Source organism: Myxocyprinus asiaticus, chromosome 46, assembly GCF_019703515.2.
Source record: "Myxocyprinus asiaticus isolate MX2 ecotype Aquarium Trade chromosome 46, UBuf_Myxa_2, whole genome shotgun sequence".
NCBI classification, from domain to species: Eukaryota; Metazoa; Chordata; class Actinopteri; order Cypriniformes; family Catostomidae; genus Myxocyprinus; species Myxocyprinus asiaticus.
The window spans coordinates 18,604,014-18,619,656 of NC_059389.1; the positions used below are offsets into that span (position 1 = coordinate 18,604,014).

Sequence of the window (15,643 nt, forward strand, 5' to 3'; positions counted from 1 at the left end):
AACACTGATCTAAACAACCAGTAGCACCTACACAATCATTCACGGCCCAAGCGGATGCTCCGCGCAAGTACTGCTCACACTCACCGGTAAAAAAAACCTTCGCTCAAATTCCACTCTGACATTAAATTTCTCTGTAGTATACTTGGTTCCAAGCACATACACAGGGGGTAGCTACAGTGGCCCGAGCAACTGCCCCTTTGCCCACATGGGCTGAGGAGCCCCTCTGGGTGAAATATAGACTATAGGCCGACATTTATTAAATTATCAAATGATTAGTAATGTACACATCTGAAATTATGTGATTGTATTGTTGTGTTTTTGTATATAAAATCTCACTGTTTATTTTGGAATGGTTTACAACTGCTGTTAGATAATCGGGTCTACCAGACCTTCCTTATCATTTGTAATCAGTCAAATATTTCTCTGTTAGCACATATGCCATTGAACATCTTCAAATAATGGCATAACATTATTATTATTTTTTTCAGTCCTAATTACCTTTATTTACACAAGTCATCAAACATGTCTCTACAAGTGATAAAACATATGTGCGATGGCGCAGAACTTTGCATACCCGCAAACTCGCGCTTTTCAGTTTAAACTGGATCCGAGTGACACAACCAACCCAGAAGGAAATACAGGTAAAAGTGAAATTCATAATTGTTCTTCAGTTGTCTCCATGGAATGATTATACTGTAGATTTGATACATTAATAGGTTTCTGATTTAATGCTATCAGACTTTAGGTCTGTAAATTAAAATGAGCAATTTCTCATTGAATTTTGTGCTCAGTTTTAAAGTGTGTATTAAGTTATCCAGAGAAGAGCAGTGAATGTTTTTCTCTTTTTCAGTGTTGTTGCTTTATTAATATTTCCTACAATTGTATATGTACGAATCATATGCAATCTAAAGGACTGTGGTTACTTATATAATAATTATTATATTAGTAGATAGCATGTGCCCCCTTTGTTTTTTCTTGATATTTTAAATGTATTATAAAGTGAATCTTGACTTTATATGCATCAAACGATCTTGTCTTGTGCATGCACTCTTTATATGTACAGCAGGGTTTAACCTTAGATTTAACAAATAAAAAATATTTGTCCTGCATAAAGCGAGATTTTGTCCAATATATATTAGATGAAATCATGTTTAATGATCCCAAAACAAATAAAAATTATTTAATTAACAAATTACACAAATTGCCTTCGTTTAAGGAGTCTTTTTTTTTCTAATGTACAGTCATTTATAGATTTTTTTTCTGCGCATGAAAGCAGCAAGCGATGTCGAAGATGTTATCTGCAACCACTAATCTAGAGTCATTTTTTACATTTCACTTATCGTTAAGGTGTGGATTTGGCTTTGGGAAACTGTATTGTACAATGGCTCCCGCCTCATTGTAAGCTAGGACTGTGATGTGCCGTGTGCGTTTGTGGGATGGTTATGTAGTAATGTTGACAGTTAGATCATTTGGTCCTCAAAACTTTTAAAAAGCTGGCCGGTATTGAGATCGCCTCTCAAGTTTTCCCAGTAAGCGACTCTGACATGAGCAGCACGGTGGAAAGGATTGTGTGTGGCTGTCTGTGTTTGGCTGTGGCTGTAAACTAAAGCCTATTGGCTATTTTTTTTTAAATGGTACTTGTCATTCGACATGTCCCGTCCCCAGTTCATGTTTCAGTAAGAAATATGTCAAAACAGCATAACAACAGCGTTTGTCAAGGCACTTTAGTGCGATTTTAATCTGAAGAGAAGAATGTGTTAGAGTAGTTGATAATTCTTACCATTAAAGCTGACGTTTCTAATGTACCCCAACAGTTCCTTGCCATCAATGTTGCTCATGCGAGGACAAAGACCTGGATATCCTGAGCAGAGATCCCGATGCATGCGGTCCAGGGCATGGGCCATAGCATAAACAGCATCCATCACAAACTGCACCTTCCCTTCTTGCTCGTAGGTGGAATCCCTTCCGACCTTCTCCAACCCTGTAAAAACAACCACATAAGGGATAAAATCTGAAGCTTTTAAAGACATATATCATCACCAGCATATGTGGAATTATTGCCCTGACAAATAGTAACTAGTGCTTTCAGTCAATGAAAATATTTAATCATGATTAATCGCATGATTTGTCTTAGTTATTCACGATTAATCACAGATTTTGTAAGTGCTAAAATTTGACTCTATATATACAGTACTTCTTTTCCTGTCAAAATGCATTTAGTTCCTTCTTAGAAAAGAAAACAACATGTAACAATAATTATTTATTTACAAATTTCCAAACAAAGCATTCCACAGTATAAAGATTGACTAATTGAAATATATAGTGTCCGTAGTTTGCGGTTTTTTATTGCAATGAGCATTAAATCTCTCAAACCCTCATCCTCCACAAAATTAATAGTGGCTACAGCAATCGTGAAGCCGCATTTACATGATTTGCCGCTTTGAACTCCACATGAAAAGTGCTTGTCGAGAACTTCTTGTTTTGCTTCTAGCGCTGGCACAGTCAACGTAATGATACTTCATCTGAATTGTCTGGAACACAATACCAGGGAAATGCTAATGCTTCACTGCAGCTATGTGAATGCGGCTTATCATAAGTCCATTTCTGGTTTTGTTTTGTACAAAAAATTACGGTTAAGAGGTCCTTTCTCCATCACTTGATCATTGACACGGAATCACTTTTGTGTGTGTTTGTGGTGTGTGCGTCAGTTTAATGAACCGGACACAACGCAGAAGTTCCGCCCTACTTCAACAAGTGTTCAGAACTTACAAGGAGTTGAATAAAATGTCACAATCTAATGTGAAAATTGGTAAATACGTTAAATACGAGTTAAACATTTTAAATCAATTGCATGCGTTAACATGTTAATTTCGACAGCTCTAATAGTAACATGATTGCTCTTCCTTTGAATTTTTCAATTCATTTTCATTCAGAAAGTTCTAAATACACCCAAATGTGGTGTGTTGTAAGCATCTACATAATTGGACAGACACCACCTTTTATCATCAGAATATAGTAAAGTTTGTATGATTGTTGATGCTCCATCAGTACATTTTATTTTACATTTCTAAATCTTTTTTGGGAGGGGGTATGGACCCCAAGAGCTCTAACACAATTAGAATACTGATGTTGGCTTCTTAGTTTACATTATAGGAATATTTCAACTCAATACAAGTTAAGATCAATTGACAGCGTTTGTGGCATAATGTTGATTATATATATATATAATCTGCAAAAATCTGGGTTACATTGAAGCACTTACAATGGAAGTGAATTGGCCAATCCGTAAATGTAAAAATATTCACAGTTTCAAAAGTGTAACCACAAGATGTAAACAATATGCATGGTAACATGATTTTAGTGTGATAAAATCACTTACTTACCTTTTCTGTGCAAAGTTCTTTCTAATTTTACAACATCGGTGCCATAACAGCATAACGTCGTAAATCCTTAAATCCTAAAACGACCATAAAATGATGATTTAACAGCTGTACAGCTCAAATAAAACCAAAGTTTTAACAGAAAATTTAATGTAAGTGCATTTATAAAATTATATGCTTCAAATATTTGCCTTTAAACACACCAAAAGTTGGCCCCTTTTACTTCCATTGTAAGAACCTCACTGTTATTTTGATCTTTGCTTTTTCTAAGAAAAGGAGGAAGGAGTCTAAATTATTTTTTGTGGTAATTAACATTATGCCACAAATTGCTGTCGATTGAGCGTAACTTGTATTGAACCTGGAATATTTCTTCATTTATATTTATAATTTTAGAAGACACTTTTATACAAAGTTATCTACGAATGACAATAATACAAGCAGAAGTGGAGTAAACAGAATAGCATCACCAAACAGAGTAAAAAAATAATCACAGTCGCGCCCCCAAACTCACACAATTGTTTAGAGCTAGTGTTACTAAGTTGGGTTGGACGGGATGCTCAAAAAAAAAAAAAAAAAAGAGCAAAGTTTTGATAGTGCCACAGAGCCACAGTGTTACACTTTTTGTAAAAGACAACCTACAAATAGAATACTTGGACTTGGATTTTTGTTCCTGGGTAGTAAGTGTTATTTCCTAATTGCTTATGCCTCAAAGGTATAGAAAATGGCTATTATTCCCCAGAAACTTTGCTTTTGTGACCAGGACAGTGATATTTAGAAATGTACCTATTTCCAATGAGAAAACGGGCGAATTTGTGTCTTTTCATTCACATAAAGTCAGAAAATAACAACATATGAATCCAAATTAGCATGTATTTATACTAAAGTAATACAAAAATGACTACAAAAGATTTAGAAGTGAGTAGTTTTTCGAGATTTACGATTATACTGTAAATCACTTTCACGAATCAGCCCCGAAATGTAGTCTCCATCATGATCTCATTATACTGTCCTTGATAGCGGCGTTCAAAGTCCAGTATATCCTGGTGGAAGTGCTCACCTTGCTCCTCCGAATACGCTCCCTTGTTCTCCTTGAATTAAGATGAGCATCAAGGATATGGACTCTGAGGGACATCCTACAGCCCATTGTGCTGTAGTTCTTCACCACAGTCTCAACCAGCTCCACATAGTTTTCGGACTTGTGATTGCCCAGGAAGTCCCGAACCACTGCGACAAAGCTGTTCCAAGCCGCTTTCTCCTTACTAATGAGTTTCTTGGGGAATTCATTGCACTCCAGGATCTTCTTTATCTGTGGTCTGACAAAGACACTGGCTTTGACCTTTGCCTCAGACAGCTTAGGGAAGAAGTCTTGAAGGAACTTGAAGGCTGCCGACTCCTTATCTAGAGCTCTGACAAATTGTTTCATAAGGCCCAATTTGATGTGCAGTGGTGGCATCAGCACCTTCCGGGGGTCCACCAGTGGCTCCCACTTGACGTTGTTCCTCCCCAGAGAGAAATCAGTTTGCTGTGGCCAGTCCTGCCTGTGGTAATGCGCCTTGGTGTCCCTGCTGTCCCAAAGGCAAAGATAGCAGGGAAACTTGGTAAAACCGCCTTGGAGACCCAACAGGAATGCCACCATTTTGAAGTCTCCTATGACCTCCCAGCAGTACTCATCATACTTCAAGGCATCTAGCAAGGTCTTGATATGTATCCACTTAGGCAGCCGGAACTAAACTGAATTGGTGGGCTTAACTCTCTGGCGCATCCTGCTGGATTTTTTTCCTCATAACAGCGGAAACAACTTAAAATACTCTGTCATTTTTGGGCATACAGATAAGTGTAAGACACCATTAGAAACTATAAAGGGTCTACTTTTATTTGTGTACACTCACAATAACAACAAAACCTTGTGCATTTGTAAAATAAAGAAAATAAACAGGGTGCGCTTCCAGCCGCCTCTGTCTCCGCGAGCATTTTTCTGAAACATGTCACAAAAATTAACTGAAACTCCGTGAAATCTTATCACACAAACATGAAACATATGTCTAAAGAAAGCTTAAAATGTCTACTTTTAAATAAAACAATTCAAATTTAAACCCGCCGGTACGTCCGACTAGATTGTCCCTTTGGTCCCCCTCACGCGGAGCTTGGATGCGTGGCAAGATTGGTTCGCGGCAGTAGACCTGAAGGACGCGTACTTCCACGTCTCGATTCTACCTTGAAGCCGACCCTTCCTGCAGTTTGCATTCGAGGGTCAGGCATATCAGTACAAGGTCCTCCCTTTCGGCCTGTCCTTGTCCCCTCGCGTCTTCATGAAGGTCGCAGAGGCAGCCCTTGCCCCGTTAAGGGAAGTGGGCATTCGCATTCTCAACTATCTCGATGACTGGCTAATCCTAGCTCACTCTCGGAACATGTTGTGTGCACACAGGGACTTGGCGCTCTCACACCTGGGAAATCAACTGGGAAAAGAGCAAGCTCCTCCCGGTTCAGAGCATCTCTTTCCTCGGTTTGGAGTTGGACTCTTTGACAGCGCGCCTCACGAACGAGCGTGCACAGTCGGTGCTGACCTGTTTGAAGGCGTTCAAACAGAAAATAGCGGTTCCACTGAAACTCTTTCAGAGGCTCCTGGGGCATATGGCATCCTCAGCGGTGGCCACTCCGCTCGGGTTGATGCATATGAGACTGCTTCAGCACTGGTTTCAGACTCGAGTCTCGAGATGGGCATGGCGTCATGGGACACATCGCGTGGTCATCACGCCGGTCTGTCACCGTCTTTTCAGCCCTTGGACCGACCTCTCGTTTCTATGGGCAGGTGTTCCACTAGAGCAGGTCTCCAGGTGCGTCGTGGTCATGACAGATGCCTCCAAAACGGGCTGGGGCGCTGTTCGCAATGGGCACACAGCCGCCGGCTTATGGACGAGCTCGTGACTGCATTGGCACATCAACTGCCTCGAGTTGTTGGCAATTCTGCTCGCCCTGCGGAGGTTCTGGCCATTAATCCAGGGCAAGCACGCGTTAGTTCGGACAGACAACACGGCAATGGTAGCATAAGTCAACCGCCAAGGTGGTCTGCGCTCTCGTTGTATGTCACAACTCGCCCGCCATCTCCTCTTCTGGAGTCAGCAGCACTTCAAGTTGCTGCGAGCCACTCACATCTTGGGCGACCTCAACACTACAGCGGACGTGCTGTCACGGCAGGTAACCCTCAGGGGAGAGTGGAGACTCCACCCTCAGGTGGTCCAGCTGATTTGGAGTCGATTCGGACAGGCACAGGTAGACCTGTTCGCCTCCCAAGAATCCTCCCACTGCCTGCTCTGGTACACCCTGAACGAGGCACCCCTCAGCATAGACGCGCTGACACACAGCTGGCCTCCTGGCCTATGCAAATATGCATTTCCCCCAGTGAACCTGCTTGCACAGTCTCTGTGCAAGGTCAGGGAGGACGAGGTGCAGGTCATCCTGGTAGCACCCTACTGGCCCAACCAGACGTGGTTCTCGGACCTCACGCTCCTCGCGACAGTCCCCTCCCCCCCAGCGAATTCCCCTGAGGAAGGACCTCCTTTCTCAGGGACGGGGCACCATCTGGCACCCGCGACCAGACCTCTGGAATCTCCATGTCCACCCACGGTGGTAGGCATGATCACTCAGGCATACAGGCCCTCTACGAGGCGCCTGTATGCCTTTAAGTGGCGTCTGTTCGCTAAGTGGTGTTCTTTCTGACGGGAAGACCCCCAGAGATGTGCAGTCAGATCGGTGCTTTCCTTCCTGCAGGAGAGGTTAGAAGGGCGGCTGTCCCCTTCCACCTTGAAGGTGTATGTTGCTGCTATAGCAGCACACCACGACACAGTGGACGGTAAGTCCTTAGGGAAGCATGACCTGATCATCAGGTTCCTGAGAGGCACCAGGAGGCTGAATCCCCCCAGACCATGCCTCATTCCCTCATGGGACCTCTCTGTAGTTCTTCAGGGTCTATAGAGAGCCCCCTTTGAGCCTTTGCAGTCAGCTGAGCTTAAGGCATTTTCTTTGAAGACTGCCCTCCTGACTGTACTCACTTCCATCAAGAGGGTAGGAGACCTGCAAGCGTTCTCTGTCAGCGAAACGTGCCTGGTTCGGTCCGGGCTACTCTCACGTATTCCTGAGACCCCGACCGGGCTATGTGCCCAAGGTTCCCACGACCCCTTTTAGGGACCAGGTGGTGAACCTGCGAGTGCTGCCCCAGGAGGAGGCAGACCCAGCCCTGTCGTTGCTGTGTCCGGTGCGTGCTTTACATGTCTATTTGGATCGCATGCAGAGCTTTAGGATCTCTGAGCAGCTCTTTGTCTGCTTTGGTGCACAGCGGAAAGGAATCGCTGTCTCCAAGCAGAGGATCGCCCACTGGAAACTCATTGACCTATAGCTATGGCATATCACTCCCAGGATGTGCCGCCCCCGGTAGGGCTACGAGCCCATTCTACCAGGGGTATAGCAGCCTCCTGGGCCCTGGCCAGGGGTGCCTCTCTAACAGACATTTGCAGAGCAGCGGGCTGGGCAACACCCAACACATTTGCAAGGTTCTACAACCTCCGGGTGGAACCGGTTTTGTCCCAGGTAGTGGCACACAATACAAGCGGATAAGCCCGGGATAGCCGGCAAGGTGTATCGCTTGCACATAGTGCCTTTCACCTCCTCTGAGCTGAAGACGTGCGCCATTAATTCCCAGTAGTGTTCACAAACTATGTTCAATGGTTGACTTCCTCCGAGCCCTGTGGCAGTCAAGTTTTCGGAGAGACTCACTGCCGGCCCAGTACATGTGCTAACTAAGAGCCCTGTTCTGGGGTAGGTGCTCCACATGTGGCGGTTCCCTGTAAGGTAACCCCATGCGATGTATATTTTCTGCTAATTCGTTTCCCTGTTGGCAAACTGCGTCTTCCTTGGGCAGAGCCCCCTCTGCCACAGTCTCCATATTTGTAGTAACTCCTCCCCCATTGATTAGGATCTACCATGAGACTCCACATGGATGGCAAGACCATGTGACATATTTTTCCACTTAAATATCCCCCCCTCTCTTTGGGTGAGGTGTGGTCTCCGCGGTGTCCTCTCCTTGGGAGGGACACCCCCTGACTAGACCTGGCGGCCCAGTCGGATAATCCTCCTTGTTTTTTAGGGAGTGGGAAAAAAGAAGGGGAAAAGAGGCCATGACTGGGTTAGCCTGTCTCTATCTTTTGGGTAGTTGACTTGTCCCCAAAGGGTTGTTCGACACTCATAACTATGTTGGGGGAGGTTACGTGTCGGCCTGGTGCGCTGGCTATGAGGCACACAGTTGTCTGCCCACCACACACCACCAGTTCACGTAACACAGTTCAGCCAGTTGCGGCGTTTTGTATAGGGACCCTTAGTGTCACTACATTGACACAACGTCGAGTGAGTGACAGATAGGGCACGTCATGGTAACTTGCATAACCTCCATTCCCTGATGGAGGGAACGAGACGTTGTGTCCCTCCTGCCACAACGCTGAATTACCCGCTGAAATGGCCGGACCTTGTCTCGACTCCTCAGCATAAAACCTGAACGAGTGGTTGCATACCAGCTCCTTTTATACCCGTATGTCCGGGGGAGTGGCATGGAAATACCACTCGCCAATTTTCATTGGCCTTTCATCAAAGACAAGAGGTGTCTCGGGCTCCCAAGAGTGACCCCTAGTGTCACTACATCGACACAACATCTCGTTCCCTCCATCAGGGAACGGAGGTTATGCAAGTAACCATGACGTTATCAGACTTTATCCATTAATATGTTTTTAAGCAACTGAAAAAAGCACAAATGTCAAGGCATGTCAAAACTTCTCCAGGGCCCAAAACACCCTCAGACCCCAGAGGGTTAAGGCCCCTGTATTTATACTACTATTTATATTACTGGAAAGTTCTAGAAAGTTCTAGAAGTTACTCCAAGTTTACTCAGCACTGAATCTATCTGGAAAGTTCTGGAAAATAGGTACATTTCAAAATATCACTGTCCTGGTCACAAAAGCAAAGTTTGTGGGGAATAATAGCAATTTTCTTTGAGGCATAAGCAATTAGGAAATAAGACTTACTACCCAGGAACCAAAAAAAAAAAAAAAAAAAAAAAAAAAACATTGTTACATGGTGTAATTTTAACAATAAAAAAAAATACACACATCAGCTTTAAACTTTAACATTCAGTGTTATCAATATTACCCAGCTATGTAATATGAAACTAATCCCTACAGTGACTCTTTGTAATATCTGAGGTTAATTGCAGAGTGTTGATACCTCACATTTCCCATTTATGTTAAATCCAGTGTGAAGCATCAAAGGAGAGGTTTAAAAAATGGTCAGTCACAAAGAACAAATTAAGAGGACCAGCCAGAGTCATTAAACTTGTCAGGCTAGAATTTATAGAGACTCATTCATAGTGATTGAAATACAATGCATCTCTGTAGTGGATTGAGGTCTACAACTCAACTGTATGGGAAGCTTTTACATTACCTGAGGGAGCACTTACTAGTCTTGTTGGTGTAATTAATCACCCAGGTTCAGCCACATTAATGTGCTCTCAGAAATACTGTAGTATCTCATAAGAACTCTGCAAACTAAGCTACTTAATCTCAAACAAAGTCTATACTATGAACTTGAAATAAGACTCCATGCTGCAGAAATGAAGCCAACTTTTCCACAGGTTTTTAGACTTGAGATTTGTATAGTACCCTGTACTTGTTTAGGGTAGAAAAGCATTGAGACAAATACCAGGTCAACATTCTGCCTTTTCCTGAGTTCATCTTATAAACGGTGTCCCAGAAGCCAAAAATTACAATCTGACCAAAGTTAAATGAGTCATTGCATTATTAATAGTGCTTTTACCATTAGTATCACTATTACTATTGCTCATATTTAGGTGTGGCAGAGTGAAAAATCTGCATTGTCGCTTTAAGGATCCTCCACCAATCCCTAATATGAGAATTTTTTTGGCCATTAAACAGTTAACTCTAGTTGTTAATGTGGAGTGTCGTGAGTAACGGGGAACTACAAAGAGTCTGCTGACCCACCGAAGTGCTCTGCAACAGAGTTGTGACGGAACCGAGCTAAAGGTGATTGCTTTGGTGGTCTGGTCTGCTAACCCCTCATTTGTGACTCTCCCTCTGCATTCCTGCAAACCAGTGCCTCACACACTGCAAGGTACCAGAACCTACTGACCCAGCACACACTCGTTCACATACCCCAGAGAGCCTGACCTCTCTCCCTTACACCCACATACACCTACACCCTGTACACAAATGCACATACACACAGCCATTTGTTTGTTCATTTCAATCAGTTGATGTTGTAATGGTGTTTATTGTTTGTTTTATTTAACAGACTGTTTGTTTGATTTTCATTTAATTGTAAGATTAACATTTTCATGGGGCCTGGGTAACTCGGCGAATAAAGACGCTGACTACCACCCCTGGAGTCACGAGTTCTAATACAGGGTGTGCTGAGTGACTCCAGCCAGGTCTCCTAAGCAACCAAATTGGCCCGGTTGCTAGGGAGGATAGAGTCACATGGGGTAATCTCCTCGTGGTCGCAATAATGTGGTTCTCACTCTTGGTGGGGCGCGTGGTGAGTTGTGCATGGATGCCGTGGAGAATAGCGTGAAGCCTCCACACGCGCTATGTCTCCGTGTTAACGTGCTCAACAAGCCACGTGATAAGATGCGCAGATTGATGGTCTCAGACGCGGAGGCAACTGAGATTTGTCCTCCCCCACCTGGATTGAGGCGAGTCACTATGCCACCACGAGGACTTAGTGCATTGGGAATTTGGCATTCCATATTGGGGAGGAAAAAAAAAGATTAACATTTTCATTATTGTTTAAAATTAAATATTTAAAGAGATCTTTTGTCTGGTGGTAATTTCCTAGTACTGTAAAAAGATTTATAATATTGCTGTGACCGGTGGTTTATAAAAGCTATCCAGGGTCTAAAGTGATTTTGACAGGTCTAATCCTGTCTGGCACCTGATTTATTTGTTTAATTATTATTATAGAAATTGAATTATTTATTTACATTTATTCTGGGGGCCACCACCATTACATAGGGTTAGGGATTCCCAAAAATACCTTTATTTTAAACTTTGGTGCAGCAAATGACAAAATAGTACGTTACAGCATCTATCCAAATGTACAATAATGCACGTTTAAATGTTATGTACGAATAGTTACAAATAGTTATGAGATCCAGGTAGTTTATGCTTCAGATATGAATGATACCTCAAATTGTGCAGATTATTAAGAAGAGTGTGGCATTAGTTATATATATATATATATATATATATATATATATATATATATATATATATATATATATATTTGACACGTTAATTCAGTGCGATTAATTATAAAAAAAAATAAAGCTTTAAAAACAAATTACGCAATTAATCATGTCCTCGGACATTAATATTAATACTCCTTATATCTGAGCAATTCAAGTTTGGAGTACCATCAGTTTTCTCCAGGAGGAAAGCGAAACTCACTGTATAGGCCACGCACAGCTTATACAGGCTGAGAACAAATCACACTTGCTGAGAGCCGACAACACAAGATACAACACAGCTTGATGGAGTGCAAATCCAAAGGCAGGGATCTCAAAAAAGTTTTTTTTCTAAGTTTCAAACTTTGTTTAACTTGACACAGCAACTTAAAACTGTATGTTTATGATGCGACACAACCGAGATGCTCCAAAAGCATCCGTCTGATGCAGTCCTTAAACAAGCCCTTATAATAAATCTCAGACTGACTGACAAATTCAATTGCAAAATGGATTGCTGTGAACTGTAGGCCAATGACAGGCTTATGTTCAATAATATGGAAATAAACAATATATTGCCATCTAAAACCACTTTTTATATTGTCTTTTTTTAATGCTTCACTTGTGTGCCAAAGTAACGTAATGCATTTTAATTATCTGTATTATGTTTTATTATATATATATATATATATATATATATAATCATTATATATTGAATTATTGTTATTTGAGGGGATTTCTCAGCAAATATTTTTGTTTGAGTTTAATTGCGATTTAATACGATTAATTAATCGGCATACCATGTAATTAATTAGATTTTAAAAAATTTATTGATTTACAGCCTTATATCTATCTATCTATCTATATATATATATATATATATATATATATATATATATATATATATATATATATATATATACACACACATACACACACACACATACACTGGAGGCCAAACGTTTGGAATAATGTACAGATTTTGCTGTTTTGGAAGGAAATTGGTACTTTAATTCACCAAAGAGGCATTCACCTGATCACAAAATATAGTCAGGACATTACTGATGTAGAAACCAGCACCATCACTATTTGAAAAAAGTCATTTCCAGCAGCTATCACTCCAACACGTTATCCTTGAGTAATCATGCTAAATTGATAATTTGGTACTAGAAAATCACTTTTCATTATATCAAACACAGCTGAAAGATATTTGGTTCGTTAAATGAAGCTTAACATTGTCTTTGTGTTTGTTTTTGAGTTGCCACAGTATGCAATAGACTGGCATGTCTTAAGGTCAATATTAGATCAAAAATGGAAAAAAAGAAACAGCTTTCTCTAGAAACTCATCAGTCAATCATTGTTTTGAAGAATTAAGTCTATACAATGCTTGAAATTGCCAAAAAGCTGAAGATTTCATACAAAGGTGTACACTACAGTCTTTAAAGATGAAGGACAACTGGCTCTAACAAGGACAGAAAGAGATGTGGAAGGCCAGATGTACAACCAAACAAGAGGATAGTACATCAGAGTCTCTAGTTTGAGAAATAGACCCCTCACATGTCCTCAGCTGACAGCTTCATTGAATTCTACCCACTCAACACCAGTTTCATGTACAACAGTAAAGAGAAGACTCAGGGGTGCAGGCCTTATGGGAAGAATTGCAAAGAAAACGCCACGTTTGAAACAGAAAAACAAAAAGAAAAGGTTAGAGTGGGCAAAGAAACACAGACAATGGACAACAGATCATTGAAAAAGAGTGTTATGGATCCATCCCCATTGAACATTTGTGGGATCAACTAGACTGTAAGGTGTGTGAGAAGTGCCCGACAAGACAGCCACATCTATGGCAAGTGCTACAGGAAGTGTGGGGTGAAATGTCACCTGAGTATCTGGACAAACTGACAGCTAGAATGCCAAGAACCTGCAAAGCTGTCATTGCAGCATGTGGAGGATTTTTTGATGAGAACTCTTTGAAGTAGTTTAAGAAGTTCTGAATTTTTTTTTCAAATTGTAATAGTAATTTTTCACGTTATTAATGTCCTGACTATACATTGTGATCAGTTGAATGCCACTTTGGTGAATAAAAGTACCAATTTCTTTCCATAAGAGCAAAATCTGTACATTATTCCAAATTTTGGCCGCCAGTGTATACACACACACACACACACACACACATAATATTCATATATAAACATAATATTCACCTGGCGGACTATAAATTGTGCAAAAAAATCCAGAAGGCTTGCATTGAAGAAGAGACCCAAGTCATATCCAGCAGGCAGAATTTCATGGAGATTTGGGGGAGGGCTTTTTTGACCAGTAAGGAAACAGTCACAACACCAGCAACCACATAACAACACCATACACTGAAAAAATTAAGAGTAAGATTTACTTAATTTTTATTTTGCAAGTTTTTATGCACAGTTTTTCTAAGTAAATTTACTAAAAGTAAAATCTACCTAATTTCATAATATTGAATGAAGTGAGAGAGTAAATTTAACTTAAACATTTCAGTAGCTTTTACTTACAAATCTCTTGTTCATTGTATTTCAATAAGCTTAGTAAAATTGAAATGAACATTTCACTAGAACATTCCACATTTTGAACTTTCATTATTAACACGTCAAATAATATACTACATGACAAATGGAAGCTAAGCACAGGATAGCTCCATGCATGCTGTATATTCTGAGTCTTTTTGAATCTTTTTTTCCAGTGCTGCCACTATCCAGAACACTCTAGTAAGCCTTAACCAAGATATGAGAACACAGTTATAGTTGTAAGCATCTACATGGCATTACTGCATAAGACCTCTTAACAATGCTCTAGCAACCATCCAGAACACCCTAAAAACCACATAGAAACATGCTAAAAAAAACAAAAAAACACTCAGAACACCATGGCAACCACATAGCATTGCCCTGGCATTATAGAAGTAAGTTTTGCTAGGAAACATATCACTCACATTAGCTTCAAGAAATGTAAAAATCTACCACACAACACTGAAACTGGGTGCTTGGGGCAGAGTGTCAAATCCTGAGGCATCAATTTAAGCCAAGTCATTCTGGGCTGAAAGCACTATCCCAAAGCACACATTCTTAGTCGTTGTAATCAGCCCCAGATCTCAAGGCTGAGAACGTCTGGAGGCATGAGAGAAATAAGATCTTTCCTCTCTATGAATGATGAGTGGCAATGCAAAGGACATAGAGCCCAATCATTAAAACCAGCATCTTAATTAAACTTCACTTACGGGGGCTAATTTAATTTGCACTCAACGAGACCAAAACATATCTGTCTTGGTTTGGCAGTACAGCAGATGAATGCTGCTTTGCCGCAATTAGATGAGAAAATTAGATAAATGACAAATTAATTACGATTAATTCCAAACACACAAAGTTCCTGACATATTATTGGTGAAGGTACACCGGCACTTTAATCCATACCGTGAGATTTTCTTTCATGATGAGATTATTAAAGCAAAATAACATGAACAGCATCTGAGCCCATTTTGCCTCTGACAGCCCTGAATACATTTCCATTAACAGAGTGGAATTACAATATATGCTGCAGTTGTTTATCATACATGTTCAAAAGCTTGTGAATTTTGTCCCTACCATGGTGATAAATGGCAGAAACTGAAAAGCAACTGCTGGTGTTGCACTCTGAGGGGCTTATTCATGAAACACAAGCAGAATAAATTTAAGTATAAATTGTGGATAAATTCATTTGTATGTAAATTGTCCCATTGATTTGAATGTGACAATTTAAGTGAGAGTAGTTGTACTGTATGTGCGATTTACACAAACATTTACAATGGTGTGTTCGGAATAGCACTTTTTTTTTTTTTTTTTTTAAGAAAGTAGTATGCAGTGGGTATACGGTATACTGTGCACAAATTGTTTGAACATTTTTAGTATCCACAGAATACCTGAATGACTAATTATGAATGAACCAGAAATTATATCTCCTTATTGACTGCCAAACA

At 40.8% G+C, this 15,643-nt stretch overlaps 1 protein-coding gene across 1 annotated transcript in view; it reads right to left on the bottom strand.

Moving 5' to 3' along the window:
* The window catches only part of grm8b (glutamate receptor, metabotropic 8b), a 254,050-nt gene that overhangs the window by 72,385 nt on the left and 166,022 nt on the right, over window positions 1-15,643 (bottom strand). Inside the window, exon 7 of the mRNA XM_051690429.1 lies at window positions 1,781-1,981. Within this exon, the coding sequence (XP_051546389.1) occupies window positions 1,781-1,981 (201 nt within the window). The remainder of the gene's footprint in view (window positions 1-1,780; window positions 1,982-15,643) is intronic.